General features: G+C 36.0%; 1 protein-coding gene across 3 annotated transcripts in view; it reads right to left on the bottom strand.

Annotated features, from left to right (window-relative positions):
* ZZZ3 (zinc finger ZZ-type containing 3) overlaps positions 1 to 27,728 on the bottom strand; it is a 56,785-nt gene that overhangs the window by 21,345 nt on the left and 7,712 nt on the right. For all 3 annotated transcript variants that reach the window (XM_053984852.1, XM_053984854.1, XM_053984853.1), the window contains exons 2-3: positions 11,336 to 11,489; positions 7,510 to 9,071 (exon numbers count right to left, since the gene is read on the bottom strand). In XM_053984852.1, the coding sequence (XP_053840827.1) occupies positions 7,510 to 9,020 (1,511 nt within the window). In that variant the 5' untranslated portion in view covers positions 9,021 to 9,071; positions 11,336 to 11,489. The remainder of the gene's footprint in view (positions 1 to 7,509; positions 9,072 to 11,335; positions 11,490 to 27,728) is intronic.

Here is a 27,728-nt window from a genome sequence, read left to right as displayed (position 1 = left end):
TATAGCTTTTTTATATTGATGGCACTCTAAACCATCTGCCTGCAGGACAGTGACATTCAGCAGGGAAGAAGATACAGGTCCCTGTCATTCCTCTATTTTCCAGGCTTGAACTGACATAGGATAATGACCGAAATAGTTTTCTTCACAAATGGCACAGACTGATAGCACATCCCAAACTTTTTCTCCTTCCCTCTCACCATCTCTAATGAGAATGCTCTCAATTCCTTTACTGAGGGAAAATATCAGACAGATTCCTCCAGCATGCCCACTTGGATATTCTTCCCTAGAAAGATGCTGGGGAAAGCAAACAATTAGAAGGAGCTTTATTCCAGAGACAAAGTAAGAGCGACTCATGTTCCTTGGAAACTGACCCAACTGCACAGAAATCCTCTGGTAAGACAAGCAGAGAAAGCTGACAACACCGATTATTGAACTCCTTCAACTCACTCTAAATTAGTTTCTGCAGGTTTTCACCCAAAATGACACAACACACACTCAATTATTCAGATGTATATTCTTGCTATACAAACAAATTAACATATTCCCCTCAAGTATCTGTTACAGAGATACCTGAATATTAGAACCAAATTACAAGAATATGATCTACAATCATGAGTGGCTGAATTTCTAACAGCAATACAAAACATTATTCATCAATATGTTTTGGCTAAACAAGTGGAAGGAAAGTTGGAAATAAGGAAGAAAATTAGTAAAATATGTAGTTTTATTAGTGCTCACTATAATAAACCGTGGACAAATACAGCTGGTCCTGGGCTTAGGAAGCACAAAACTTTCTAAGATTGCTATACAAAACAGCAGCAATATTTTTACTTTGAGCTACCCAAAACAAAATAAAGATGTGCAATAACAAAAAATGAAAAAACAGCTGGCTATTCCTACCAAGAACAAAGTCTTAAGGAAACCAAAAAGCAAGACCTTTCTAACTCTCAAATGTATGTATTGTTGTGCCAAAGGAACAACTGCATTGATTAGGACTCACTGCTGACTGACAGCAGCTAGTACGATACGTAGTACTTGTGCTATTTTTTTTAAGATACTGCTGGTCAGTTTTGAAGTTCATGCTGGAGATGCTTTTAAAACTTCATGAAAGACCAGACCAAAAACTTAAAATCAGTCATGAAGTAATTTCAAGCTGGTTTAGTTAAAACTGATAAAGATAATCCACTCTCAAAGCAAATGGCAGTCACATTTTTCTTGTCTTCCTGGTGGCATCATTATGCTTATTAATATTTTAGTGATCCCCACCAAGTAGGCAACTATGGTAGCATTAATTTATTCCTTGTTCCACCACACAACTTTACACTGACATAACTGGTATAACCACAGTTTACTGCTTCTGCTTTTAAGTGTCCTTGTGTCAGCAGCCAAAACCACAGCCAGAGCCTCACTCTCCACACAGCAGTGCTGGGTCAATACATTACTGCCCCATCTTTTCTTGGCTTTCTTGGGTTTTTTTTTGGTTTTTTTTTTTTTTTTAATCAGGACTGTGATTCCTATGGCATTTGATATTTGTTTCCAAGTGGTATTTCCTACACCTCAAAACCATTTTTATTATTTATTGATCCTTAATTTTCCAGTTTAGATGGATTTACTAATGAGCATCCTTAGAAATGGTAAGCAATTCCAAATGAACAAGCAGAGAAACAATTTTCTAAATTTTCTTGTATTGGAATAATAGGTTTCTTGTTGCTTGTGGTTGGATTTTTTTATATTTGTGTATATTTCCACTCCATGATTTTTGGTCCATAGTGACCAAAGAAATTGGAACGGCTAACTGAATTCTTGTGTATTCTCCAAAAGCTGGCAGCTTGGAAAGGAGGTGAGACATAACTACTGTCACTACAAGAGACAGGCAAGCAGAATTCAACTGTTACTTGTCACATTCCTCCATCAATCCATCACCCCACACATCCAGAGGTACCACATCGAGGCAGCCAACAAGGAAGCATCTCTGCACTGGGGAGTTCACATTCTCTTCCAGGAGTGGACTGCTGCTACAGAGAACTCCTGGAAGTGCCTACATAGATGTAGGCAGAAAAAGAAAAGCAGGCAAATCAGGAAGGAATTAAACGGGTAAATGACACAAATCCAAAAGAAATCAAGCTTTACTTTCCACAGGATGCACTATTTAAGTGAGGACTGCACTGTGTTTGCCAGTGCTGCTCACTGGGACGATGCAGCGGCTGACAGCAAGATGCCTCTGTTCAGGCAAGAAAAATGAATGTGACAAATGTACCTGACATTTAATGGCTCCCAGAGTGTGCCCAATCCTAGGGAGCAAAAAGCTGATGCAGCACATGCCCAAGGCATCATCAAAGTAAGAGCTCTAGTCTTTACTGAATAGTTTATGTAATTAAAAAATATGATTCTGTGATTACAATATTCTTAACCAAACCTTAATCTTTAGTCCTGCAAAAATTTTGTCACATAACTTTTCCTTTGACAAGAATGTATAGACAGAAATTATTTTATAGAACATGATAAAACAGTAATGCTGTCAGTAAAAACTTCTCAAAATACTTCATGTTTTAAGCTGTAGTAAAATACAAGGATTTAATAAATAAATGTGGTTGTGTGCCTGTTATACTGTCAGATTTTAATAACATAATTACCTGCAAAAGCAAACTGAAGTTGACCAGAAAATCATATTACAAGTTTCTAATTGATTTCCACTGTATTTCTATTTTGTGGATCAACTACCTGCCACATCCAACATCTACATAGTTTTACTTAAAGCCAATCTTGGTTTTGGTTATTTAGAACACAGACCCATCTACCAGACAATAGAAACTACTCTCTGTAAAAACACTGACTTTTCATGTTTTAGTTTTACATTAATAGGTAATTTAAGAAAAATATCACTGTATGCCACACCAGTTTTGTGGAACATAGAATGAATTAAATCACACTGTAATCTAATACATATGGCATTTACACTTGGTTTTCTAAAATTATCAACTTCTCTTTTTCTTCACTAAAATTGTACACTTCATCAATTATTTTATATTAGTGATATATTGTACAAATTACTCAGTGGTATGGATTAAAACTGCTACTGTTAAAAGTAATTTGATTTACACCAATTCCCTTTATGCCTTAAGATGAAACAAAGTCAGAAACAAAGTTCTCACAGACTAAAACTGCCATCTCAGGAAAATTAATTATTAGCTACTCATAGCTACATGACACAATTACAAAGGAATGTTAAGACATATCTGTACATTGAAATAAATCCCTACTGTGTGATCAATTTTACTTTCATTTGGAAGCACATAAAGCCTGAATATACAGACTTTATTTATAAAACTGATCTATTATTATTTGCCAATATATTCGAAGACAGACAGGGATATTTTTATATTTTCCAGTTAAGGAAAAAAACATGGTGCAGGTAAAGTTAGAATATTAGCAATTTAGAAAGAGGACATTACAGTTACACTTTAAGAAGTCTGTGTTTAAGGCAATTCTCAAATAACTGGTATGGCAAGGTGCATCAAATCCTATTCTAACTATTCCAGTGCAGTAAGATGAACATTTATACAGAACTGCTTTAATTTGACTCTGTAGGCAGGAAATTTGTGACTGAGTAAAATACAGAACCTATGCCACAGAAAATGCTAAAAATGCTTTTCTTTCTCACATTCATATAATATTAAAGGTGGATCCAAAGACATAAACAGTATTATCATCAGTTGTTAAGTATATGTCAATCTGATTGTTGCATGATCTTGTACGGTTGTCTGTGTTTCCAAGATCTCTGCAACAATACAACCCATTGTAGGTAAGAATCCACAAGACTGGGTTTTAAGAGATGTATTAAAATCATCATTTGATCTGTCTTCACTTTAAATGCCAGTGCAGCTATTGTAATTTTAAGTATTATCAAGTCATAACGATACATGAAAATACCTATCTACTGAAGGAGGTCCTAACTGTTACAATTGCATGTCTGTAGGGAACTGCTCGTGCCTGAGGCTTCTATTTCAGGGATCTTGCTCCAGGTCTAAGTGGTTACTGTAAGGCCAATTGCAGTTTATAGAGTTCTAGAAATACATTCTGTAATGCATTATATGCACGTAACACCTCAATTCCTCAAGTTCATTTTCATCTAGAACCCAGGACTAAGAGTCAAACACAGATTGTGCCTCTGTGCAAGCTAATACCTGCCAAATATTACAAATCTCCAAAGGAAATAGAGAGAAGGAAGAAAAAAACAAAACCAAAAAAGGGCTCAAAATGAAACACTGGGCAAAGGCAGAAAGTACTGAGAATAAAATGCTGCACCAGACAGAAAATTAAAGTAAGCTGCTGCAGTATGAGATAGAATTACAGCATAAAAAGATACAGCAAAGAGATATGAGAAATGCCTGAGGAAAGACATATGCAAAATACTAAACACAGCATATAAAATTCAGCAGTGTAGAAAGTTTTAAATCAGGAAGTTCAGACTTGATGAAAGTATCTCAGGAGAAAACGCAAACATTTCTGAGCTAGAACACAGAAGGAAAATTCTCCAATATACACTAAACCATACTTTTCTGAGAGCAGTTACAATACACAAAAATTCCAATTATGTGTGTAGCAACAGACAACATTAACAACACTTCACAACTATACAACCCCCACATCAGTCTGTTATTATCTACAAAAATGTCTATGTTGTGATAAAATTTCTGCTTAGAGATCTCATCTCTGTCTTTGTAGGACAGATCTATTTTAATAAAGACGTTGTGGGAACATCCATCATTTCAGCCTTCTCTCTGAATAATAATATTCCATAATCTGTGATAGTTATTTTCCTATTACATCATCTAGTTTTTCCAGAAATATTAATATATGAATATTGCTTAAACATGTTAATATTCAAAAAGCAACAAAATTCATACAGAAATACAACAATTTACATTTAGGTTTTTTTTTTCTTATAGCAAGTCTTATCAACAGCTCTTAAAGGTTTTGGCATATTCATATTTTATCAATGTCACAATAATTTCTTGGAGAGTGAAAACCAACTGTATGAATACGTATGTCACCAAGCTATGTAATGTAACAAGAAATAATATAAATTTACAGCCATATAAAATAGCTTCTATGACACACAGGAATGTATTTTTTTTTCTGCCATGGAACATCCGAAGATTTATACTAATGCCTTCCTGGAGAAATCTGCCTCCTCAGCCTAGCCAAGATGCTGATGTTTGAACTGGCTTTTAAAAGAGAACAGAAACATAAGCCAGAGAAACAATCACCCATAATAACCCCAAACTGATGAAGGGCAGAAAAACAGAACTGTACCATGTGAAGATATGACATGCAGAACACCAGAACACTTGGCTTAGCCAGAACTACCACAAGCAAAGTGAATATCCTTTAGCTCTAGCTGAACCTCTATTAATAGCATGGGAGCCCTGGATTCTTTGCACCTGACCCATCAGGGAATACATTTCAGATACACTGGCAGAGTTTGGTTGGGTTTTTTTTTTTTTTTAGTTTAATACTTCAGAAAGTAAGCACCAAATGATTAAACAAGGGTATAATTAAGACACTATTCAAAAACTGTTACACATGAATTAAGAGTATCCCCTAATGAACTTTACTATTTTTGAAACTGGAGAGAGGATATAGTGCACTGCACTTGATTTACTCTTGAAGCATGAAATTCTGGATAAATGACAACTGCACTCGTTTGTCAAAATATTGACTTAAGTTTTTTAGAAGGATCCTATTACCATGCAGAACCATCAATATACCAGACTTATTTTCTTATAAATGTAAACAACAAAAAAGGATGGCATGTAGTTTTCCAGTTCTATCAAAAAAAATTTTAATTAAGAAAAGATAAGGCTAACACTCCCTCCCTCCAGTAACATGCTTCCCTTTGGGTAAGTAGAAATATAAGACAGAATAAAAACAAAAACCAGTTCTTTTGGAATTCTGCATTCAGGCAACGAGTTAGCTGCAAGCTAGCAAGTCCTACTTGCAATTTCAAAAGCTCCCCAACAAGGTCTCACAAACAGGCTGCCAATCTGAACAACAACACCCATTTCTTCAGGACTGTGTATGTTTAAAAGCTAACGCCAGGGCACACGCCTGAAATTTCCAAGGATAATTTAGATCTGTGTTTAAGAATAGAAAAAACTACTGTTATTTTTATAGTATTTATAATAAATATGATCCCCTACATCAAACCACATTACTAATGAATCTGTGTACTAACATCAGATGAAGTCATATTTCATACAGATCCAAAATCACCCTAAGAGAGTCAAAAGACAACAGTCCATTTTCCCCATATGTAATTTTCTTTCTATCTACTGGGAAAGTGTCCACTTTGGACTGATGGCTGAAGCTGCAAATATTTGAGCATTACTCTGAAATCAGTTTGTCTAACCCATCCTTGAATTCAAAAATTTCTGATTAAAATTATTTATTCATATCCAATACTGAACAAAATTTTACTACATAAACAATGCAATTTTAATATCAAAAATCCAGTCACACTAGATTAAACGATCATCTATGCCTTGTGCCCCATATTCACAGTGACTGTGCTGTGAACATTTACTACATTTACACTGAACTACCAACAGTGCTTCAGCCCTTCACACGAAGCACACTGAAGATCATCTGCACTTGGCCTTTCAGAACACACAACAAAATACAGAACACCTACTAAACAGCAAAATACAGGAGTCAAAACAGCATTACAAAAATTGAAATAAAAAATTGTGTCCTGATCTACTACCTGAAGACAAATTTTCTCCATGTAAACTTTCTCCAGTGAATCACCCTTTTGTTTCAAAAGCTCTTGCACATTTACCACAAGATATAGTTACCACAGTTCTACTTACAGACATTCAGATGATAAACATTAAAACGATTCAGAGCATAATCATCATCATCATCATCATCATCATCATCCTATATTTACATGTTAAGTAATATAAATAGCAATGTAGACATAATTTACTTGGGAGAAAGTTGCTGCATTTGATCAATTCATCTCCCTGAACACAATAATGCTGAGTTGTTTCCCATGACACTCTGAAAAAGTATCTAACTTTAACTTTTATGTACAGCAGAATGATAATTGTATAAGCTTTATCTGCAGTGTCCATTGGATATGCTGATAAGTGACTGAAATCTAATGAATTCCTTTCCTTCCAGCTAGTTTTTAAGAGAAAATAAATAACAGATGCATTTTTAAAGAAACAAATACCCAAAGAAACTCAAAAAAAACCAAGTTCTGGCTCGAAAATTCTGATTGCTAGAAATGTATAAACCACATTGCTGTACCATACTGCATATTAAATAGAGTTTAATTTTGTTTGAGGTAGAAACAAGAAAAATGAAGACTGAAGAGTATGAAAATTATAAAGCACTTAAATTTTTGAGGAAGTACATTAAATACTTAATAATTTTTGTAATAATATTATATTTTTGGTAAGAAACAAAAGCAGAATTCATGGTTACCATAGTTACACATACTCTTTGTTGTGTTTCAATGCCACATGATCTGATTCAAAGTAATACACATCAGGCTCTTCCTCATCCTCCTCTGCAGTGTGGATGTTGGCACTCTCTTTGGCAGATGGTACAAATCCAGCAACAAGCCTAGACTCAGAAAGTGGCTTTCTTAGTCCATCACTCCCATGATCCCCTGTATTACTATTTCTCTCTTTTTCATTCTGTTTGATTTCTTCAGACTTTTTGGGAGATCCATTGATATTATTAATACCGACAGGTGCGTTCTTTTCAGTAGGACTAAGATTATTTTCCTCAACCTGTCCGTTTTCTCTACAAGGAGAGTTATTTTTAGTAGGGCTACTTCTGGCAGGGGCAGCCCTTCGTGGTGAAGTTCTCAGTGTGTATCTGTGTTCTTGAAGTTCCAACATATTTGTCATCTGAGCCGAAACACAGTTCAGCACGGAAGAATGTGGTTCAGGTTCACCTGAGATTGATGCACTGTCATGGTGAGTATTCAGGTTGCTATTGGTGTTTTCAGCACACTGTTCCTTAGAGGCACTGCTATCTCCTACAACATCCACCTCCTCCTCCGAATCCCTTAACAAAGATGACTGGATTTCAGAAAAGGACCCTGTAGCTGGCTCAAATGCCTGATTAGCATGCTCCTCAGGCAAGCAGTCATTCATTGGTTTGTGGTCCTCTAACTTTACCTGTTCTTGAGAGTTTGTGCAAGGCACATAATGGTCTACAACACTGTCCTCTTTGCTGCTATTAAGCAGCAACGAAGAATGGGCAAATGAGTTTCCATTTTCTGCTACTGTTTTGTCCTTGGGCGTACGGGAACCAGCACTGTTCTGCTTAGTGTTCCCATCAGCCTGACAGTCATCACAGTTGAGAGAATTTGAGTCTCTCTCACCAACTCCATTGACAGTCTGATAACCTGCAACCTCTTCAACTACTGCAGAATTATTAAACCCTTCTGCACAGACATTCACCTTTTTAACTTCCCTTTTCTCACAATCATCCAATATAAGACATCGACAAGCTCGCTTAGTCCCCGTGGAGGCTGCATCATTGTCCGACACTAAGCTTTTATGCTCCAATGACTCCTTCTCTGCCTTAGTGGGCAAGTCTTCTTCAGAACTGTTGGGTGCCTCTGAACGTAGACAGCGTTTAATTCTTTTCAAAACTGGTGAAACAGGTTCTGCTTGTTTTTTTTCACTATTTTCCACAGTTTGTTTATCACCATTATCTTTCTCTGAAGTGGACAGCCCTCTCTTTCTAGGGCTCACCCATGACTCCCGAGCACTCTGCTGTTTCAAATCAGTAGTTCTGCCACCGTTGCTGCCCTTCTGAGTTTGCACAGACTCTGGCCTCTTCTTTGGTGACCTGGATCGGATTTGAGGATGGGGTGAGACTTCCTCCGGATGAGCAATACTACGGTTCCTTAATGTTCTACCACAAAAATTTTCATCCAAACCATTTAAACCCACTGTAGATCTTGTAACACGAGTAGATCGAGAAGCAGCCATACTATGGCAAGTCCCTAAAGTATGTTCATTGTGATCCACTCATTGGGAAACCTTCAGAAAAAAAGTAAACAAAACAGTCAGAAAAAGTATTTAAAAAACACCTAGAGACAGAGCAAATCTGAAGAATGTATTGTCACAAACATACCAATGTAAAACTGAGTAAGCCCATTCAATGTATTCACACTCCTTCTTTCTGTGGTATTTCTTTAGTGAACTAAATTTTTTCCATCTCAGCTACAAAGTAGCTGACTTAGTATTTGTGGTTGTTCTGGCTTTAGTACTCGTGAGAGTGTTGCTCATATTTATGCCTTATGTAAGGCTGGAATGTCCCAGTTAGGCTCTAGTTACTAAAATACATTATTTTTATGTATTGTACATATATTATAATGTATTGGTATAATTATTTAAATTTTTCTGTTCAAGTAAAAGGTATGAGACTGCATTTTTAATATCCCACAGTTTCCAGTTACATGGTTTCACAGACTAAGAAGTAAACCATTAAAATTGCATTTGCTTACTCAGTTGTTGCCTAAAGAAAAAACAAATCTCTCATAAATAACAAAGAAGAACTGCAATTCGAATTTAGCAGGTAATTAAAAAAATAAAGCACATGACTAAAAAATACTTACAGTTCTTGTTAGTAAAATTGAAATAAAAGAAAATTTCTGAATCAGAATCATAAAATCATTCCAGCTGGAAAGACCTTTGGGAGGCAATCCTATCCAACCTCCCATTCAAATGAACATGAGGCCTAAATTCAGATTTAGTTACATGGAACATTATCCAGCTGGGTCTTGAAAAACACTGAGTACAGATATTCCACAACTTCTCTGGGCAACCTGTTCCAGTCCTTAAAGCAAAAATATTTTTCCTTATACCCAGGTGGGGCCTCTCCTACTTCTGTATCACTTATGACAACAAAAGCCTAACTCTATCAGGAATCTCATCCGAGGTACTGGAAGGCTGTTTCCCTCTCAGCTGCTGAGATGGATCGCCGCTCAGATCAGGTTTAAGTAAAGTCAGACTCAAAGATAAATTCAAATCATCCCATTTAAGAGTGCCTGTATTTCACATTGCAGGGTGAAATGTAGGAGTACTTGACCTGACCAGTCTCTCAAAAGAGTTTTTAAGAGAACTCAGTTCAGTCTTACCCTTCTATTCATTTAATCTTTAAAAGTTCAACGTGTCAAACCCCGTATCACCACACATCTGTCACAATAGCCTTGCTAATGAAGAGATTCACATTTGTGCATAATGGCACACCTTCCCTTTTTCATCTACCCGAATTCCAGATTATAAAAACCCATTCAACTGTCATATGATGTGAAAACTACACATTTTAAATATGGACTCAAACCTTTCACACATTACTTAGAAATGCTGAAAATAACAAATGGAGAAAATTGTTTCAAGAGGCATTTTTCATTTTCAGCAAAGAAGGGAAAAAAGGAAACATAAATTCATAAATTCTCCCAAATCTACTATTTAAGTGTCAGATGGTCCTAAAACAGAAAAGAGAATGGGACAAGACAAGTACTCTCTCACACAATACAATTCTGTTTTAACAATTACCAGTATTTACTGTATTGTGTGTTTAGGAATTCACAATGCAAGCAGTATTTCTTAAGGAAAGCAATGTATTCTAACAGTATTGCTTAGTGTAGTTCTGGGCAAAACTGTAGAGGAAAGCACATTAATTTTGTGTATATGTGGTATAGCTCATACACAACTGTGTATGACAGCACGTCATTTTGTGCAACAAAAAAAAAGATAATTATAAAGGGAAAATTTCAAATGTTCTCAAAACTGTGATTTATTTGTGCTGCTACAACCCTCCTGCTTCTTAGCTATTCCTGCTGCCTCAGATGAATGCCTGGAAAGGTGCACTGTTTGTATTCCTGAAAATGTATCTAAAGAGATGACTGCAGCACTAACTTTCATTCTGTCCACTTTACGTGTGAGCTCTCCAACACACTCTGCCTTAAGAGAAAATATAAATAATATATAAGCAAGCAAATTCCATTATTCCATTTCCCCTATGTTGTTCTAATTCCATTTCCCCTAGGTTGTTCTAATTAAAGCTAGCACATATTAGGGGCGAGTAACTAACATTTCAAATCAGTACCAATAAAATAACTTAAACCAAATTGAAATGTATACATTGGTTAGTAATTATTTCTGAATGCAACAGACTTTAGAAATCATGAGTAAGAGAGAAATCTTTACTGATTTGCTGATATGATACTTTCACAAGAAATATACCTGACATGATAAGAAAGTTATTATTTCCTTAGTACAAATGTAAAAAAACTTACCATTGCAAAACTAGAAGAAATGTAAACTTCTGGCATTTCATACAGCAGACTCTTACTGTACCACTCAAATAATATCAATCACCATTGCTGATATCCATCATGTAATCCAAATGCTTCACTAGTTTATGCTATCACATTAACCAGATTTTGAAAACTGTTGAGAAAAAGACAAAGATATCAATAAAACATTTAAATTACCACACTGAAAAGGAAGAAGAATGCAACAGGACATATAAAGAGTAACAGCTTTTTAAAGAAGAAATTATCAATTTTAAAAGTGTCCTACTGAAAGAAAGATCAATGTGCTATGAAGTAATTAAGTATGTGAAATGCTAATTTAGGTTTCAAATGCAAAATGTCTTCCTTGGTAGTTTCTAAGTGATTCACTGTATCACACTAAATGTGCAAGCAAATGAATTCACAGAAGTCGTGTTAGAGTGTTCAAATTTCACAAGGTATTTGAAGAGACGTAAGAAAACAAGGAGTGAAAGGTAGTACTACAACTAATGAATTATGAAATGCACTGTATTTTATAATTAGATACACAGTGAAAAACTCTGCTGTTAAATTTTAATTAACTGAGCAGACCTCTAATTATATTGGTTCCAAATTCCTGAATAACTTTCATCAATACAATGGGACTAAAATGCTTTCTAGAGTTCACATGAAACCTGTTCTTCATCCAAGGAAAACAATGTATAGCACCTCATTTGTAGTGGAACTGAAATATTTTGGATATTGGAAGACAAAATACATCTACAGATCCAGAAGTTACACAATGCTTTCAGTCATCTCCAATTTGGGCATCTGGGCCAATGACCAAGTTACTGCTTGAAAAAATACACCAGCAATCACATTTAATTTAAGAACATCTAGTACTATGAAGGCACCATAATCCACTAAAGAATAGTGGTAATTGAAACTTTCTTCATATTCTATTAACTACATACAAGTGACCTTGTTTTCATCTTGACAGTTCAAAACTTGCTGATCCAAAACACAAGCTGACAGGTTCCTCTCTATTCTTCATTCTATATTTTTTACTGATTTTATATTTAGATTACTGAAAATTGTCTTTACTTTCAACCTAGTTAAGATTTCATATGGTAAGAACAGAAAATTAATTCACCATTAAGTTGCCAATTCAAAATACAAATTGAGCTGCATAAGAGAAGACATTAATTATGTCTAATTGCAGTGAAGTTCAGTAACAGAAGATGTTTATCCACTGATGCTACATGAAGTATCACAAATTCTATTATATAGATAACTAAATCAAATCAGGTTTCATTTATTCAGTGGGATTTCTCAATTTAACAAACAGGAGAGAACTATCATCATAATAAGACAAAGAATGAAAGAAGGCAAAGACCACCACTTGGAAATGCATGGTACTCTTAATCCGTGTTGTTGCCTTTCGTAAAGATCCCTTTAACTGATGCATCTGGAGATACCAAAAGTACAACAGAGTTTGACCAATTTTTGCAAAAGAACAACATACCAAATAAAAATACTAGCTCAGCAACTTTGGTAAAAATACATTTAAACAAAAGAAATATTTAAAGGAAACATTTAAACAAAATATTAACAGTGAGCCAATCAGAAGGTGGCCTACTCTCATAATTTTTAATTACTTTACCACTCCTAAGTAAAGAACATATATGAATAAGTTGTTTCAGGAATGGCTGGAATAGTAATGTCAGTATTTTGTCAGATTTGTACACCTCATCTCTCTTGATTTTCTTTAGCCCAAACAACCCCATTTTACTCACAGTAGGAATGACACAACCCCTGCTGTGTCCATTTGCCTTTGTGGACAGCCAAAGCATTTTAGAAACAGCAAAAAGACTGTGTAAATAACTTCAGAGAAGAAACCAAGGTGGGTAAAAAAAGTATTACTTAGAATTTTTTGTCTAGTATCAGTTTGCAGGGATGGAGGAGGGAGTAACAATTAAAAAAAAGAGGAAATTTAAATCAGGATACAGTGAAATGACAGCACCTTAATTACGCTTAAAACCTAGAAAACAACATTCACAAGGGCTTAACAAGCAAACAATTATATAATTTTTCACAGAAGTCTTCTTGGAAAAACTGTCTTGAAAATTAACTATCACTCCTTCACATTGCATAACCAATTACAATGACATTTTTCACTTAGAACAACCACATCTTCTGTGGCAGAGAAATTCAATAGAAGAGTAATTTAATGTTTTGGACACCACTCATTTAGGGAAGCTATTTGTGAGCTGCAATAAGGAGTGCAAGGGAAACTAAATAAGCTTTTAGATCTAAAAGCCTTTCTTCAGGGAACCACATCAACATTTAAGAAAGAATACTGGAATACTGCAACAAAGGCTACAAGTTTGAAGAGTGATAATCAGCTAAGATAACAACACACAGTGGTCCGCAGAACCCAGTAAAAATTAAGAAGTTACAGGTTAAACAGAGTGTAATGCAGATAGAGCTCTGAAATAAGTAAGGGACTCTGAATTCATCTCTTGTGGGGAAGACCTGTGTAAGAAGCCAGTGAGCAAATGTTGCTGCTGAAACTGTACAGGAAATGGTCACACATTAATCAGTATGGACAATCCTCAGCGTGAGACTGAAGTTCAACTACTTGCAGAAATTGTCTGTACATCTTGCATACAATCAAGCACTTGATGACAATATAGGATGCATTTCTGGGTATGCATTTTTTTTGCATTTAAGAACCCTTAAACTTACTCAGCTTTAGGCAGACTCTACCAATACCTATCATCATATTCACATTATGCTAGAATTTTTATTTAACTTAACCACAAACCTATTTAGTAAAGTTACTGAACGCTGAACCATGTGCATGAAAACTTCTAGCAACAAAGGAAACAAATTTACACAGACATGAAAACCAACAGTTAAAGACAGCAGAATGAAGAAAACCCTTCCTAAATAGGCAGAATTACCCTTTTTTTTCGGGGTTATGTCTATCTGAGAGTCAAGCACGAGCCCAATGGTTTAAAGGAATTCAGAAACATGGATGCAGTTACAAGTATGTTCCAAGCTAGAAAAGAGACAGTGAAAAGAAGCAGTCAATACCTGAACATACTGGGTGTACACCAGACCTGAAACCAGCCTCTACTATTACTGTGCTGGAATTATATATATGGAACTTCCATTATATATATGGAACTTAGGATGGATAAAGTAACAGTACATACAACATTAAACAAATTTTAAAAAATATTGTGTACTGGGGCTGGGGGAGAACAAACTTTCAAGAGAAGTCTCCAATAAATGGCTTGATGTCACTGTTTGATGAAAATGGGCAATATCTAAAGTCTTCCACAACAATTCAACCCTAGAAAACAGAATAGTGTGTTCATGTGATCTAGAGTATAATGAATCATTTTCATATTGAAGAGAAATAATCTATTATCTTTCTTGTGAGTCTCATCTAACAATCAATATGCTCAGTGATAATACTGCAGTGATAAAGATTCACATTTTTCCTAGTGGTCAGATATGGCATTTGTGGATATCTGATAGCAGGAGCACTCTCTAGTACCATACTAGATTTACTCTCTAATAAATCCCCAAATTAGTTCAGAGACAATATCTGCTATTGGCAAAATTACCAAGAGCAAATGTGACACACATATATAATTGCCCAAAGTAATAGTGGATCTCTGTGGTATGAAACAGCAGTTCTTAAAGTCTCTGCAGAGCAATGGAATCTTACTTACAACAGTACATTTTTAAAAACTGAAAGCAGCAGCTATTTATGCAAACAAAATCTAACCCCTTACAGAAGTATTTGCACGAGACAAAAAATTAGCACCTCTGAAAAGACGAGAATCTGCACAGACACCAGATTATCAAGACTTTGGATTATCTCCACAGAGAAAATACATCACTTCCTAACAAAGTAGTATTACTAAATTAGGGATGAATTTCATTTAACAAATTATATTCAGCAGTCTATCACATCTAGAGTATGCCAGCATCTCTTCCCACACATACTGAGTTTCACAGAACTACATTAGCAAGAAATCAGTTTTCTGGAAACAGCATTTTATTCTTCTGATTCTGCATTACATCAAAACAAGCAATACTTTCAAATTACAGAAATAACCTCCACCAAAAGACATTATGAAGATATTACTTGAAATAATATGTAACAATAAGCAGCTTAAAGCTTTAACAAAAGCTTAAAAGCAAAAAAAATTAATAAGTGTTACTGGAGTTAGTCTGAGATTTCAGCTGTCTCTGACACAGTAGGATTATACTGCATATGGTCAAAATAGTCTGTCAGAATGGGACTACTTGTATTAACCTTATATATAAAAGGCTAGTAAGATAAAATAAAGAAAGTAAAAGAAAAAAAAATAGAATAATACAAAAAAAAAAAAAGATCAACAGGTTTTAAAAGCTAGCAAACTAGCAAGGGAAAAGTTTTACTCAAAACTAAAACTGCAAAGAACCAGAATGGATAATTCAATATGCTATTTTTCTTCCTTAAAAGAGATGGGTTCACTAGGCTAGACAAACCTATTCTTACATAAGAGGAAAAAAATTCTTTAGAAACAATCTTCTTGTGGAAAGCTATTTCTACTTCTTTCTGGAAGGAAAAAAAAATGTAATAGGCAGGGAAAATGAATTGGCAGTTAAACAATAGGATGTATGAAAACAAACAAAAGCTCAACCTCCTCCTAACACAGTCTTACTCTTTCTCTAAAACCACGAAAAAAGGCTGAAGCAGAAAATTGTATGACAATGACCAGCAATGAACATCTGTTCCTCTGCACCCCTTCCACTCAGCAGTGCAATCAGAACTGCTGACAGCACTGGTATTTCTCACTTTTCTGGGCTACCTATATGAAGAAACTTACTGGGAGGATGGGTGTGATATAGGCATCACCCCTCTTCCAGCCAGACATTCCAGGATAAGATTGCAAAATTACTTCACATAAACCTAAATATGAATTATACAAGTGAGACTTTACAGCAGAACTCTAGAAAAGCAACTACTATATCAAATTTCTTCTCTTTAAAGCCTGAAACACTTAAACTGCTTTCAGTTTCTTGTATCCTGGCCAAATCAGAGTTTGTGCTGAAATTATACATTGAAGCATCTGTCTCAGACTGATATTCCCACCCTGCTGTCTCTCTTTGGAATTCTCAGTCAAAATAATTACTCATTTCTGTGCACAAATATGGAAATTATTTTAAACCCTTCTTGCTGCTTAAGACACATCAGACTGCTTCTTCAAGGTTTTCTTCCTCCATATTTTGGAGTAAGAAATTTGGATTTGGCATAGAGAAGAGTCTGCCTGAGAATCCTGGTGGAGCTGTGATGAAGGCAGGCTGAGGGGAATGCTAAATGGGAATGCACAGGTAAGGAGACCAGCTACATTGGCAAAATGAGTGGATGCTGCCTGGAGAAAGAGACACACAGAAATCCTGAGGAACTGCTAGAAGGCAGAAAGAACATAACTGTGAATAAGGAAAACTGGAACTGGGAGTAACTGGAAGGAACAGGCAGAATCTGTGATTTTTACCTAGTCCCAATTCACTTACATACATCACACAGCACTCATCCCAATTATCTGTCTCAAATACCTGGGACAACTCTGTCAACACAACTATTGTGGAACTATACTCTGAAATAAATCTACAAATAGGTCAGAGTTGAAAATATCATCTTTTCTTTTCAGATGGCTCCAGATAAATCAGTTTTTCCTGTGGGTCATATTAAAGGACAATGTGCTGCAGCCCAAGTATGGGATCACATGGCCACAAGAGAAGGTGAAGATGTGAACTTTGGGAGGTGGTATACCACAGCCCCTTGGAACAAGAGACCACGTTCCACACGTCAACGCACCACCTGGTGTGCTCATCTTTAGCATCTTGTCTTAACAGAAAAATGCAAAAAATGATCATTTAATACAATTTGCTCTTGTCCTGAATAAAGACAGTGGCTTTAGGCAAACATCCTTACTGAACCACCTACTTTACTGACTAATATTTAGTCAATAAAGTCATTACTGTCTGATACAATTAACTTATCAAGAAAATTGGAATCAGACTATCTAAATAACTTCCATGTCCCAATTAAAACAATTATGCTTAGCCTCACTTATTGGCCATCCCTCTATATCCTGATCACCACACCTACCCAATCCACTTTATCATCCTAGGTGAAAGTCCCACTCTAAATTATAATATGCCTTTTTCAATTCAATTGCTAATTAGGTGTCCTGTTATCCAAGGAGTATCTCCTCTGCAGGATTACCAAAACACGTGACTAACATTTTTGAGATACACTAAATCACACAAGTTCTTGAAAAGCTCATTATAAAATTAATTACACTAACTTAATTACAGTAACCATTTGTCAAACTGTTACTCTAGGAGAAAACTCCAATAATATTTAATCTTTTAAACACAGAACAGAGTTTTATATAAATAGGAAAACTATTATTTATTCCCTGAAGAAGTTATTATTACAATATACAGAGAATATCTAGCATAAAAAGACATTGCTTTTCCCCATAGGTAGGCTGCAATTTTAAGAGTTCATCAAGTACTTAATAATCCTGCTAGCAGTTTACAGATGAAAAGCAACTTGATGGAGAAAATCAATGCTCCTATACTTTTTCTTAAAAGCCCCAGGATAAACCAGTTTGCTCATTTTTGTACAACATTACACTGGAAATTACTACTCTGTCTGATTTACTTTTGGAGCAGTGACTACAAACATGCTACCTACCTTATGAAGTAAACTGTAAAGGGCATATTGTATGAAATACTGTCGAGAACATTTTTATCCCTGATGATTTTCAGTCAAGGGCATGCATTTGAAATGCAACAATTAATACAGCTTTTTATATGCAAAATTACAGCATCAGCTCCATGAGCCTCACAAGGCTGATGCACAACTCAGAGCAGCACACACACACAACACCAGGTGCCCTGCGTGGGCTGTGCTTTGAAGTGCTCCCACATTATACTAAGGCAAACATAAACCCAGATTTTGGAAAAGGGACACGTGAGGCACGCAACAGTTCCTGTAAAACATTTTCCGTGTTGTTTCAGAATTAAAATGCTTTTGTTCTAATTTTTTCTTTAAAATATAAAATACACCCTCACTCCCCAAAGAAACAAAAACTGAGAAGGCTGTTTTTCCAGCTATCTACATTCATGAAAACTGTTTTAACCACTTATTTTCTATCTGATAATGCTTTTGCCTCAATCTAAGCTTTTTCATCCATCTAGGGGATACACATTATTCTATAAGCAGATCAGCAATCGGCTGGCTCTGTAGTCCTAAACATGGCACCATTCTGCCTCACATCCCAACACACCTTCAATGCTCTGAAAAATGTCATGTTCCTCCCTCTGGCCATCTCCAAACCTTAAGGATGGTGAAGCAAATTCCAATCCATACATGCACTGGCTAGACTGCTTGCAAACCATGTATAGCAGGTGGCAATTGGGCTCAAATCCCCCTTAAAAAGGGGGCTACAATTTTTGTGAAAGCTGCAACATCTCTACAGCTCTGAGATGTTTACTCTCAGCTAAATTTAGGGGAGTTGCTAAGTTGGCCTAAGGATTCAAATATTACTTAGTGACAACAGTAAACAAATAGAGGGACACCTAAACAGTTGATCTAAATCACACTCCAAATGCTGAAAATCTATTCTGGACAGACTAGGGGCAGGGAGGGCATGCAGAACTATCCCAAAATCCATGAAGAAAAAAAAAATGCAGTTTGTCACAGCTGTGCTGTGACCATGCTGTGTCTTCTCACCCAGTGCATTTTCATGCTTCCAGCATTACAGGCATCCCTTGGCACACCAGCTGATGCTGTGTGTATAATCATAGCACCAGTCACCACCAGCACACAGACCAGTTCTCACATGCAAGGGGCTAAGCAAAGTAACGGACAAGCTTATGAGCCAAGTATGCTTTAAACTTGAATTTAAACACAGTAGTAGCCTGCTACCACAGAATCACAGAATCATTTAGGCTGGAAAAGACCTTCAAGATCATTGTGTCCAATTGTAAATGACTTGCCTTATGTCACTTTTTGATTGGCAGTTATTTTTAAGAGCCTCAGCTCTTTTAAATGTGGCTGATTACAACTGACTTTGATATATTAATAAAATTGTATTACATCAAGTCATTTCTCTGGTGAACAGCCAGAGAAACATCTATTTTCTAAAGAAACTGTCTGAGGTGCTACAGCTGTTGACATGTTTCAGTACTGTACTCTATGCTAGAACCTCAATATTTTGGCAGTTCTCAAAATAGTGATCTGCAGTAAAAGGACCCATCCCTCCTTCTGCCTTCCATATAGGATGTTGTTTATTTTCATTGCCTCATGCTGCAGTTTGGTCTAATACACAACACAACTGCTACAGCCATATTTAGCCATCCATGACAGCTTTGCATTGCAGCCTTTCAAAGCAGCTGTGAACACGTTCCTGCTCTGCGAGCTGGACGTCAGCATCTACACCAAGAATGTGCCTTTCTCCTCAGAAGCACTTGAAGGCAAACAGAAATTTTCTCCCAACTCTCTTGGCATCCTGACAAAACTGCAGATATCAGCACTTGAAAATGTTTATTCTTAGATGCTTTCCCAATTCTGCTTTGTGACTGACACTGAGCTTGTTAAGCAGAGAGGTTTCAATACACCTCTACAGCCTGACGTTCTCACTGTATGCTCAGGCTGTATTTATGTTTTCTGAGTAAGAAGACTGTTATGCATATTTCAGTCTGCTTGGCTTGGGAGTTTCCACTGGCAAGTACTGAAGGTGTTTTAAGTGCATTATGAACTGTGGTTTTTAAAAGCTCTTAAAGGGGCAGTGAGCAGCTGCTTTCTGTTTTGCTGCTGTCCTGTCTTTAGGCACAGGAAACAAACCAGTGTGTAATATGAACACTATCACATACCTTCCCCTTTAATCAGAGCACATCTACTGCTAATTGAGGCCTTTATTTAAAAAAAAACCACTGACTTTATTGTAAGACTGTTCCCAGTTCAACAAGTACATTACTTTTTTCTAGATGCTACTGTTCATATCCAACTACTTCCAGATAGGATAGTTAGCCACAATTTCCTTGATTTAACAGTACCTTGGTAGCCTAATTTACTTTTCTAGTCTAATATATGTAATTCAAATAGAACTATGACCACATCACATATAATTTAGTTTTACTTGATTGCCATTCTGCTTTCTTCTCTTGCTGTGCTCAGAAGGTCTTCGAGGGCCAGTACATTCACTGATAAACAATATGCTGCTTTTTATTTCCCACAATTTCTGTGCTCTGTCTGGCCTATGCTTACAATACCAACTGGAAATACAAAGGAAGTTCTGTCTAGCCTACATTTAAAATTTCAGCCTTTTTGTTACTCTTATTTTCTCAGTATGAACATTTTTTTAATTTGAATACTTTGGCATTAAATTTAATTAACTGCCAACATAATTGCCCTGTAAGAATGCAGGGAGTTGCTTGTTTTTTTCCTACAGGCTTTTACTCTTCCTGTGATCACTGACAAAGAACCTTTAGGCTTACTCCACTTTCATTTTTCACTTAGATGCAAGCTTACTCATAAGTTCTGCGGTTCCTACAGCCCTTGCACAGTAAAAATTCCGTATACTCTGATTCACACTTTCTTATCTTTCAAAGTCACAAATTTATTCCCTTGAAAGACTAAGCCAGTAGAGTACAACTTTTCCTACAGCACCACTACTCATCACCTGCTTCTTTTCCAGGTATCTTATTAACGTGCTAAATATACATATTTGATAGATTTAAAATACATTTCAAAGCATTTCTAAGACTTTACACTGTTACTCTAAACCTACCATTAACCTGTCAACACACTGCTGAAATACAACTACAGTTTACCCTACACATGCTTTTCTTTTGGCTTCCTTTATTCAACTTTGTGATATAAGGAATACTCAGATATTCTGCTTTGAATTTACTGTTCTTCAGGGTTTTGTTTTGCAACACTCAGTTTACGATTTCTTGCAAGTACACGAGACAATTTATTTCCAAAACTATGCTCAATATTCAAGTATAAAATGAAAGATTGCCTATGAAGTGAAAAATTCATTCTGATTCTATTACCCTGTCCCAGCAGATGAATACTTTATCAAGGGCTTTGTAAAGATCTCTCTTGATATTGAGATGTTGCACTACATTCACAGAGCAAAAGGGACGTACTTATTACTGCCTAAGCACATGAGCATATCTGTCACCTATGCACAGAGACACTTGATTCCCTTTGCATGTTAATTGACTATTCACTTTCAAAACTTCTCCCTCATTAAATTTAAATGCAAATCAATTATGCTCAACATTATTAAACTTCAAGCCTCTTTTCTCACACAGAGCAAAGCCACACGTCTCTGCAGTCAGTACTTTGTCTCCAACAGCCGCGATAAGCAGATGGTTAGGCAAGAGCTGCTGTGTATAATGCCATTATAGCTTCCAAATATTTTTAGCTCAGAGTCCTCCTAAGTCATATGTGATATCTATCTATTTTCTAGACTTCAGTGAATTTCTCTTCCGTGTATTTTCCTTGTCTTCCCTTGAGCTCCCATAAATTTTTAGCCTTCAGGCTATCCCACTGATGTTTTTGTAAAAAGAGAATTCTGTATTTTCATTTTTACAAATGGGTATAAAGACCTGGAAGAAAAGCAAAGGCAAGGTTAGATAGCCAATGCAACTCTCACAGCAACTTCATTTTAACTCTTTCTCCATTCTGCCTTCAATTGGCTTTTTTCTGTTTTGCTTTGTCTTTTTTTATTGGCAGAATAAATTTTTTGTGTTTTCTCCAGAGCTTCCCCTTCTACTTCAGTTTTTCTGACTTTCCTTAAGAAACATTTTCTCAGGGTTAGAAAAAAAAAAAGCCTCATGGTATTATTAATGATGCATAAAGCATGCCTTTGCAACTGTAATGTCATGCATCCTGCAAATACATACACTGAGCTCTAGTAACAAAGGTGCATGTTTGCAGTTGTATCTACCCTAATAAAACACATGAAACTTCAAGGCTTTAAACAGCATCTTGCCTCTTCTCATTTTAGTTTTCTAAAACAGAAGTAATTTTTTACAGATTTGACTTTCATCTTTTGTCTCAACACAATAGGATTCATGACCACGGTAATATTTAATAGACTTTATACTTCATCAGTTATTAATTCAATAATTCAGGGCAAACTCTGACCACATTTTAGTAGAATAGCAATTAGAACATTTACCTTTTATATTAGAGTACATATCTGGTTATGGTATCTAAAATTCTCAATAGTATCTATTTCCAGAAATAAAAAGGAGACACTAATTTTACCATTCCTTGCAATTATCCTGTAACATCAGGTTAAAGGACTGAAGAAACATTAAAAGGCTGTTCAAGTTCCAGGTTCAGCCACTAGAGAATTTCTTGAAGCACAAGAAAAAAAGGAAAAAAAAGAGGTACCTTCAGCACATTTTATCACAGACTCAGGAAGCAGGAAGAAGCTGCCAGAAGGTGGGTCAGAGAGTGTGAATTATGCAGCTTCCACACCTATCCTGAGCAAACACGAGCAGATTGCCAGGGTTCAGACACTTCTCCAAATGGCCAACCCATCAGAGCAGTAAAAAACCTGCACTTGCAGTTGAATTCTTCTTTACTGCTTTGTCTCTGAGCTGCACGCCAGGATTGCTCACATAGTGTATCAAATGACAACACATTTAGAAACTTCTCATTTGGAGGAATTAGATAAAGCTTAGACTAAACGGTTATATTATTTACTATGGGCTTAGATACCGAACACACAAATACAATACTAAATTGCTTCTTTCCTACTTTATCCCTCCAAAACCTTCAGCTACAGAGATAGGATTACTATAAATGTTTATGTCTTACAAGACCAAGACCAGTATGATCAGTAGCTTTCTGAATATGCTAGAGATACAGTTTGGAATCTTTAGAGTATGAATTTGAAAATCATCAATAAAAGCAGTTACAAAGTTAGAAATCATAATGGTTTGCTTTTGCACATTTACATTTTTAGAGTAAAGATATCAGGCAGAAGGCTTTATATATAGTTCTTTTTAATAATAAATAACTTACAGTTTGCCAGCGATGGCCTAAAAAATTAAGGCACAGTTTTTACAAAGTATTCTAAGGAATTTAACAGCACTACAGCAAAACAAGTGCTGTGCTTATTCCTTAGTACCTCTGAAGAGCTGACATGAAATATTAAGTAAGGATTAACTTGACAAATGTAGTTTATATACCATCCATAAAACTTGTTAACCTTTTAAAAAATACTATAGGAAAAAAAGCCCAACCCTGATTGCCAGTTATCTGGGAGAACATCTAAAACTTCTGTAAAAAAATACAAAATTATTCAGCTGTGAACAACTGTATTACTCACAGCACAATGCTGTAGCCATAAAAGAAGAAAAATAAATACAGTAAGAATATATCTCCTAGGCAGCCTTTGCTGTATCTTGAATACACAAAGCCCTCATAACTCAGTGATATATTATCTCTCCTAGGGCAAGAAGCAATTAAACACATTCCTTCCTTGAGAACAGTTGGAAAAAAAACCCTACAGAAAACTCTCATACATTAAAAAATTAAGTTTCACAGTATCTGAGGATATACCTTTGCTGTAGGATCCTAGAATTAATGGTTACTTTATCTGGTTAATCTCCTTGGTGTTCTGCATAAAGAAGCTATCTCAAATTTTGATTATTCTTATTGCCCTTTTCTGTATTAAGTCTAGCAGACAGATCAGTGTGGGATAATCATATTCAAAGCATGGCCTATGTATCTCATAGATTTTTACCACAGAATAGTTAATATTTTATGTCATGACCCCTTTCTATTAATACTCAACTCTATTTACTTTATTTGACACCTAGTGAAAACTAAATTGATGGCTTTACAGAAATGTCTATCAGAAGACTTTCCTGAGCACTAATAGCTGATTTCAAGTCAGGGTTGGGCTTTTTTGCATAAAAAAAGCTTATTTTTATTCTTATGCATTACTTCACATTCCTAACAATGAGTTTCTATTTTAATACCCATTTGCTCAGTTTATTGAGATTCTTCTGACTCAAGATAGTGGTGAAATAAAGAGTCATTAGATTCATATCACCACTAGACTAGAGGATAGGGCTTCTTCTGCAATCAATAAAATAATTTTATTGAAATATCACTATCAGTATTTATCAAAATTGAAATGATCATCTTCTAAAACTCTATTTTGACTTAAAATGCCCCTCTTAAGTCACATGCCAGCTAAGGTGGGCACTGTTTCCCTTCTGAGTTCTGCATGCATACAGTTTGGATTATCCTTGCTCAATTGAGGAAAACATTAAAACTCTTTTTATTTATTGCTCTAAGTGATAAGAAAGGAGCAACTCTGCAATGTATGTGTATTTCAACAGCCACTATGGAAATAAAAATGCGAATCCATGTGTGAGATAACAGAATCATAATTAAAAATACGTTGGCAATATGTATAAATAAAATACGTCCAGGGGCCTATGTCAAAGGTTACCCATTTAGATACTTCCCAAAAGAGCATTTCCTTCTTTATTGTTTTGTCCAAGACACCACTCTCCCTCCACCTTCCTATCACAGCAATCAAAACCACACCCATCAACATTCCCACTCCTTTATCAACAGGGTGGATTCACAGACTGGTGGTGAGCCTTCAATCATTCTCTCTTTAATTTTGCAAAGACACTTCCCAGGTGAGGTGCCATTTGCCATTAAGTGATTTAATCTACAAAAAGAAGCAATCCCACCCCCCTGTAACTCAGGCACATCATTTCTATTTTTCCCATGCATTTGTTTTTGTATTCAATCCGATCTCACAATGAGCTGATTTGGAAATCACAAGTCTTTACAAAAGAGTTATTTTTTTTCTAGTTTAACTTCCTAGACAGGCTCACTGTAATGGTGAAATAAGGACAGGTGCCAGTGGAAAACAGGGCCCACGACTTTGCATTTGGTGACAGCCAGTCTCTGGATCAGGTTTGCTGTAATGTGAAGCCCTTCTCTCAGGCTCTCCCTTATGCTTTGCAAGCCTAAGCAGCACAGGTACTCCTCTTATCTTGGAACTCTAAACTTGCACGCTGAGGATAGAAGTGTTTTCTAACTGATGCACAGGAACTAATTCCAGCAGGTTATTGTTTCCATCTATATACAGTGCCCAGCTATAACTTGTATTATTCTCGAATTGTGAATGCTGTGGAAACATTTTTCATGTCTGTTTCCACACAGCAGAAGTCACAGCATTGTGTTTTACTCTATTTTCATTTTGGTTAACTGCTCACTTTAATATAAATCTGTTAAAATTCTATTGAAAGCTTAACTGAAATCCAGCTGGTGCAAGTCTTCACTAACAGAATCAGAAGCACAAAGAGAGGCATCCGAGGGGGAAAAAAAATCCCTGCAAACTTTCTGTATTCTTATTTGTTACTGATTCAAACTCCTGGGCTCTTTTTGACATTTCATCATGAAAAATATGGTCAGTGAAGGTCAAAAAAGCAACAGTTGTTCACACTTCAAAAGAAGCTAATTTCTAAGTATTAGAAAAGCAAACTTTCCTTTCAAGGCAGTTGCAGGAGTGAACCAAGCAGAGAAGCCAGGCTACAACCCACACAAAGAAGGGAACATTTAAAGAAGAGAAGCAAACAGAACTTAAACTGGAGCTCATGCCATGTCTGCAAATCAGGCCTGCTGACAGAACAGACAGGATGAGAAGAAACGTCCACATGATTATTTGGTACAAGTCATATAACAAAGCTGTAGTGACACATGAATCAAAACTGAAAATGGTACCAAGAATATCACACAGTAAGCTTCTCCAGAGCTCTCCTATTTCTCACAATCTCCTGACTTTTTGGGATGGTTTCTTCGAGGGAATTTCTTTGGCCAAGTAAATACAGACATACAACAATCTAAAAAGCTTTTTTAAAGGGTAGCTGATCTAACTGCAACTAATTCAATTATGAGAATCACCCTAAAAGCAGAACACAAAGGTCTGATCACCAGAGTTACCTCTCAAGTGGAAAATCAATGAGACATGACTCACACTGGATAAAATGACAGTAACTGGCCTGCTTTTACCTCCAGAACCCAAGACAGAGGCAAAACATTCTCTCTATATATTCAGAATTCTGAACAAAGGAAAAAACAACCCTTCATGTAACAGGTGAATTTCCAATAAAACTGCTTCTGGGTTGGAATTAACCAGAGATATTTTCAGATCATGAGAGATGTAACTGAGATTCATCAATATTTAGAAGAATTTGTTACCTGTGTTGTTGGTGAGGGTTTGTTTTGTGGGTTTGTTTTTTTTTTGAGGTGCAGTCAGAACAACACTAAAAGACTGCATATCAAGATCTTAACAGCAACAAATCTGCTCCTGTACACTTGTATAATCTGAATGGTCCTGACAGCAAACTGTACTCCAAAAAGCAATCCATTTATGAGAATAGAGGATTCTCAAGGATTTGCAAAATTCACTTTGGTTCAACAATTCAGACCTCCAAAATACATGTCAAGAAATCTGAAAAAGACAGATTTCACTTTGAGATGGGGGATGTGTGGGAAGCTTTATTTGCACTAGGACATCATAGAAGGAGTGAATGTTTCTCATTGTCCTTCTCAGCACTGGCTGTCAGATAGCAGAAATGTGAAGAACCTTTTCCATCTGAAGTATTTTAGGAATCCTCTTAACAAAGGATCACTGAATTCCCATGATCCAGAAAAACTCTCACCTAACCTCACTTAAGAGAAATTATGTAACCACACTATTCTGTTAGAAACCACTTCCTCACAGGTGCATTTAAAATTATCCACACACATGGAAAGTAATTGCACTATAGCAGCCTCTACAAGAATACTGTCAGTCTTTCTGCTTTTTTTAGAATGCACTGAATATAGCAGAATTTCCAGAAAACTGATGCAATAAACATCACGATTCTGCTGAAAATAAAACACTAGTTAAAAAAAAAAAAAAAAAAAAAAAAAAAACCAAAAAAAACATAAGCTATACTGGCTTCTCATTTTGCCTATTTCCCCAAGGTTAAATAAATAAATAAACACAACCAGAAATGTTGACAAGTGAGGACTGAGAAGACCTGATAGCATCTAGTTAGCTTTCTTTTTCCTCAAGTCTAGCTTTTAAGGAAACCCCCAAAGGACAGTGCTGGCAGCATAGCAAGGCACAGAAATATTGTCAAATCTTTTCAAGTGACAATTAGACAGATTAGTTACTAACAAAAGCAATATAATAATGTATCCCTAACCAGTAAAACTTGCTGCTAGTTGTACTCTGACTTTTAGAGACATGTACATAGAAAGCACAAGTAAATGGAAAGAAGGTAATGGGTG

This window comes from Vidua macroura, chromosome 9, assembly GCF_024509145.1.
Source record: "Vidua macroura isolate BioBank_ID:100142 chromosome 9, ASM2450914v1, whole genome shotgun sequence".
Lineage (NCBI taxonomy): Eukaryota > Metazoa > Chordata > Aves > Passeriformes > Viduidae > Vidua > Vidua macroura.
Note: the sequence above shows the minus strand (reverse complement) of the source record. Positions and strands in the feature narration are given on the sequence as shown.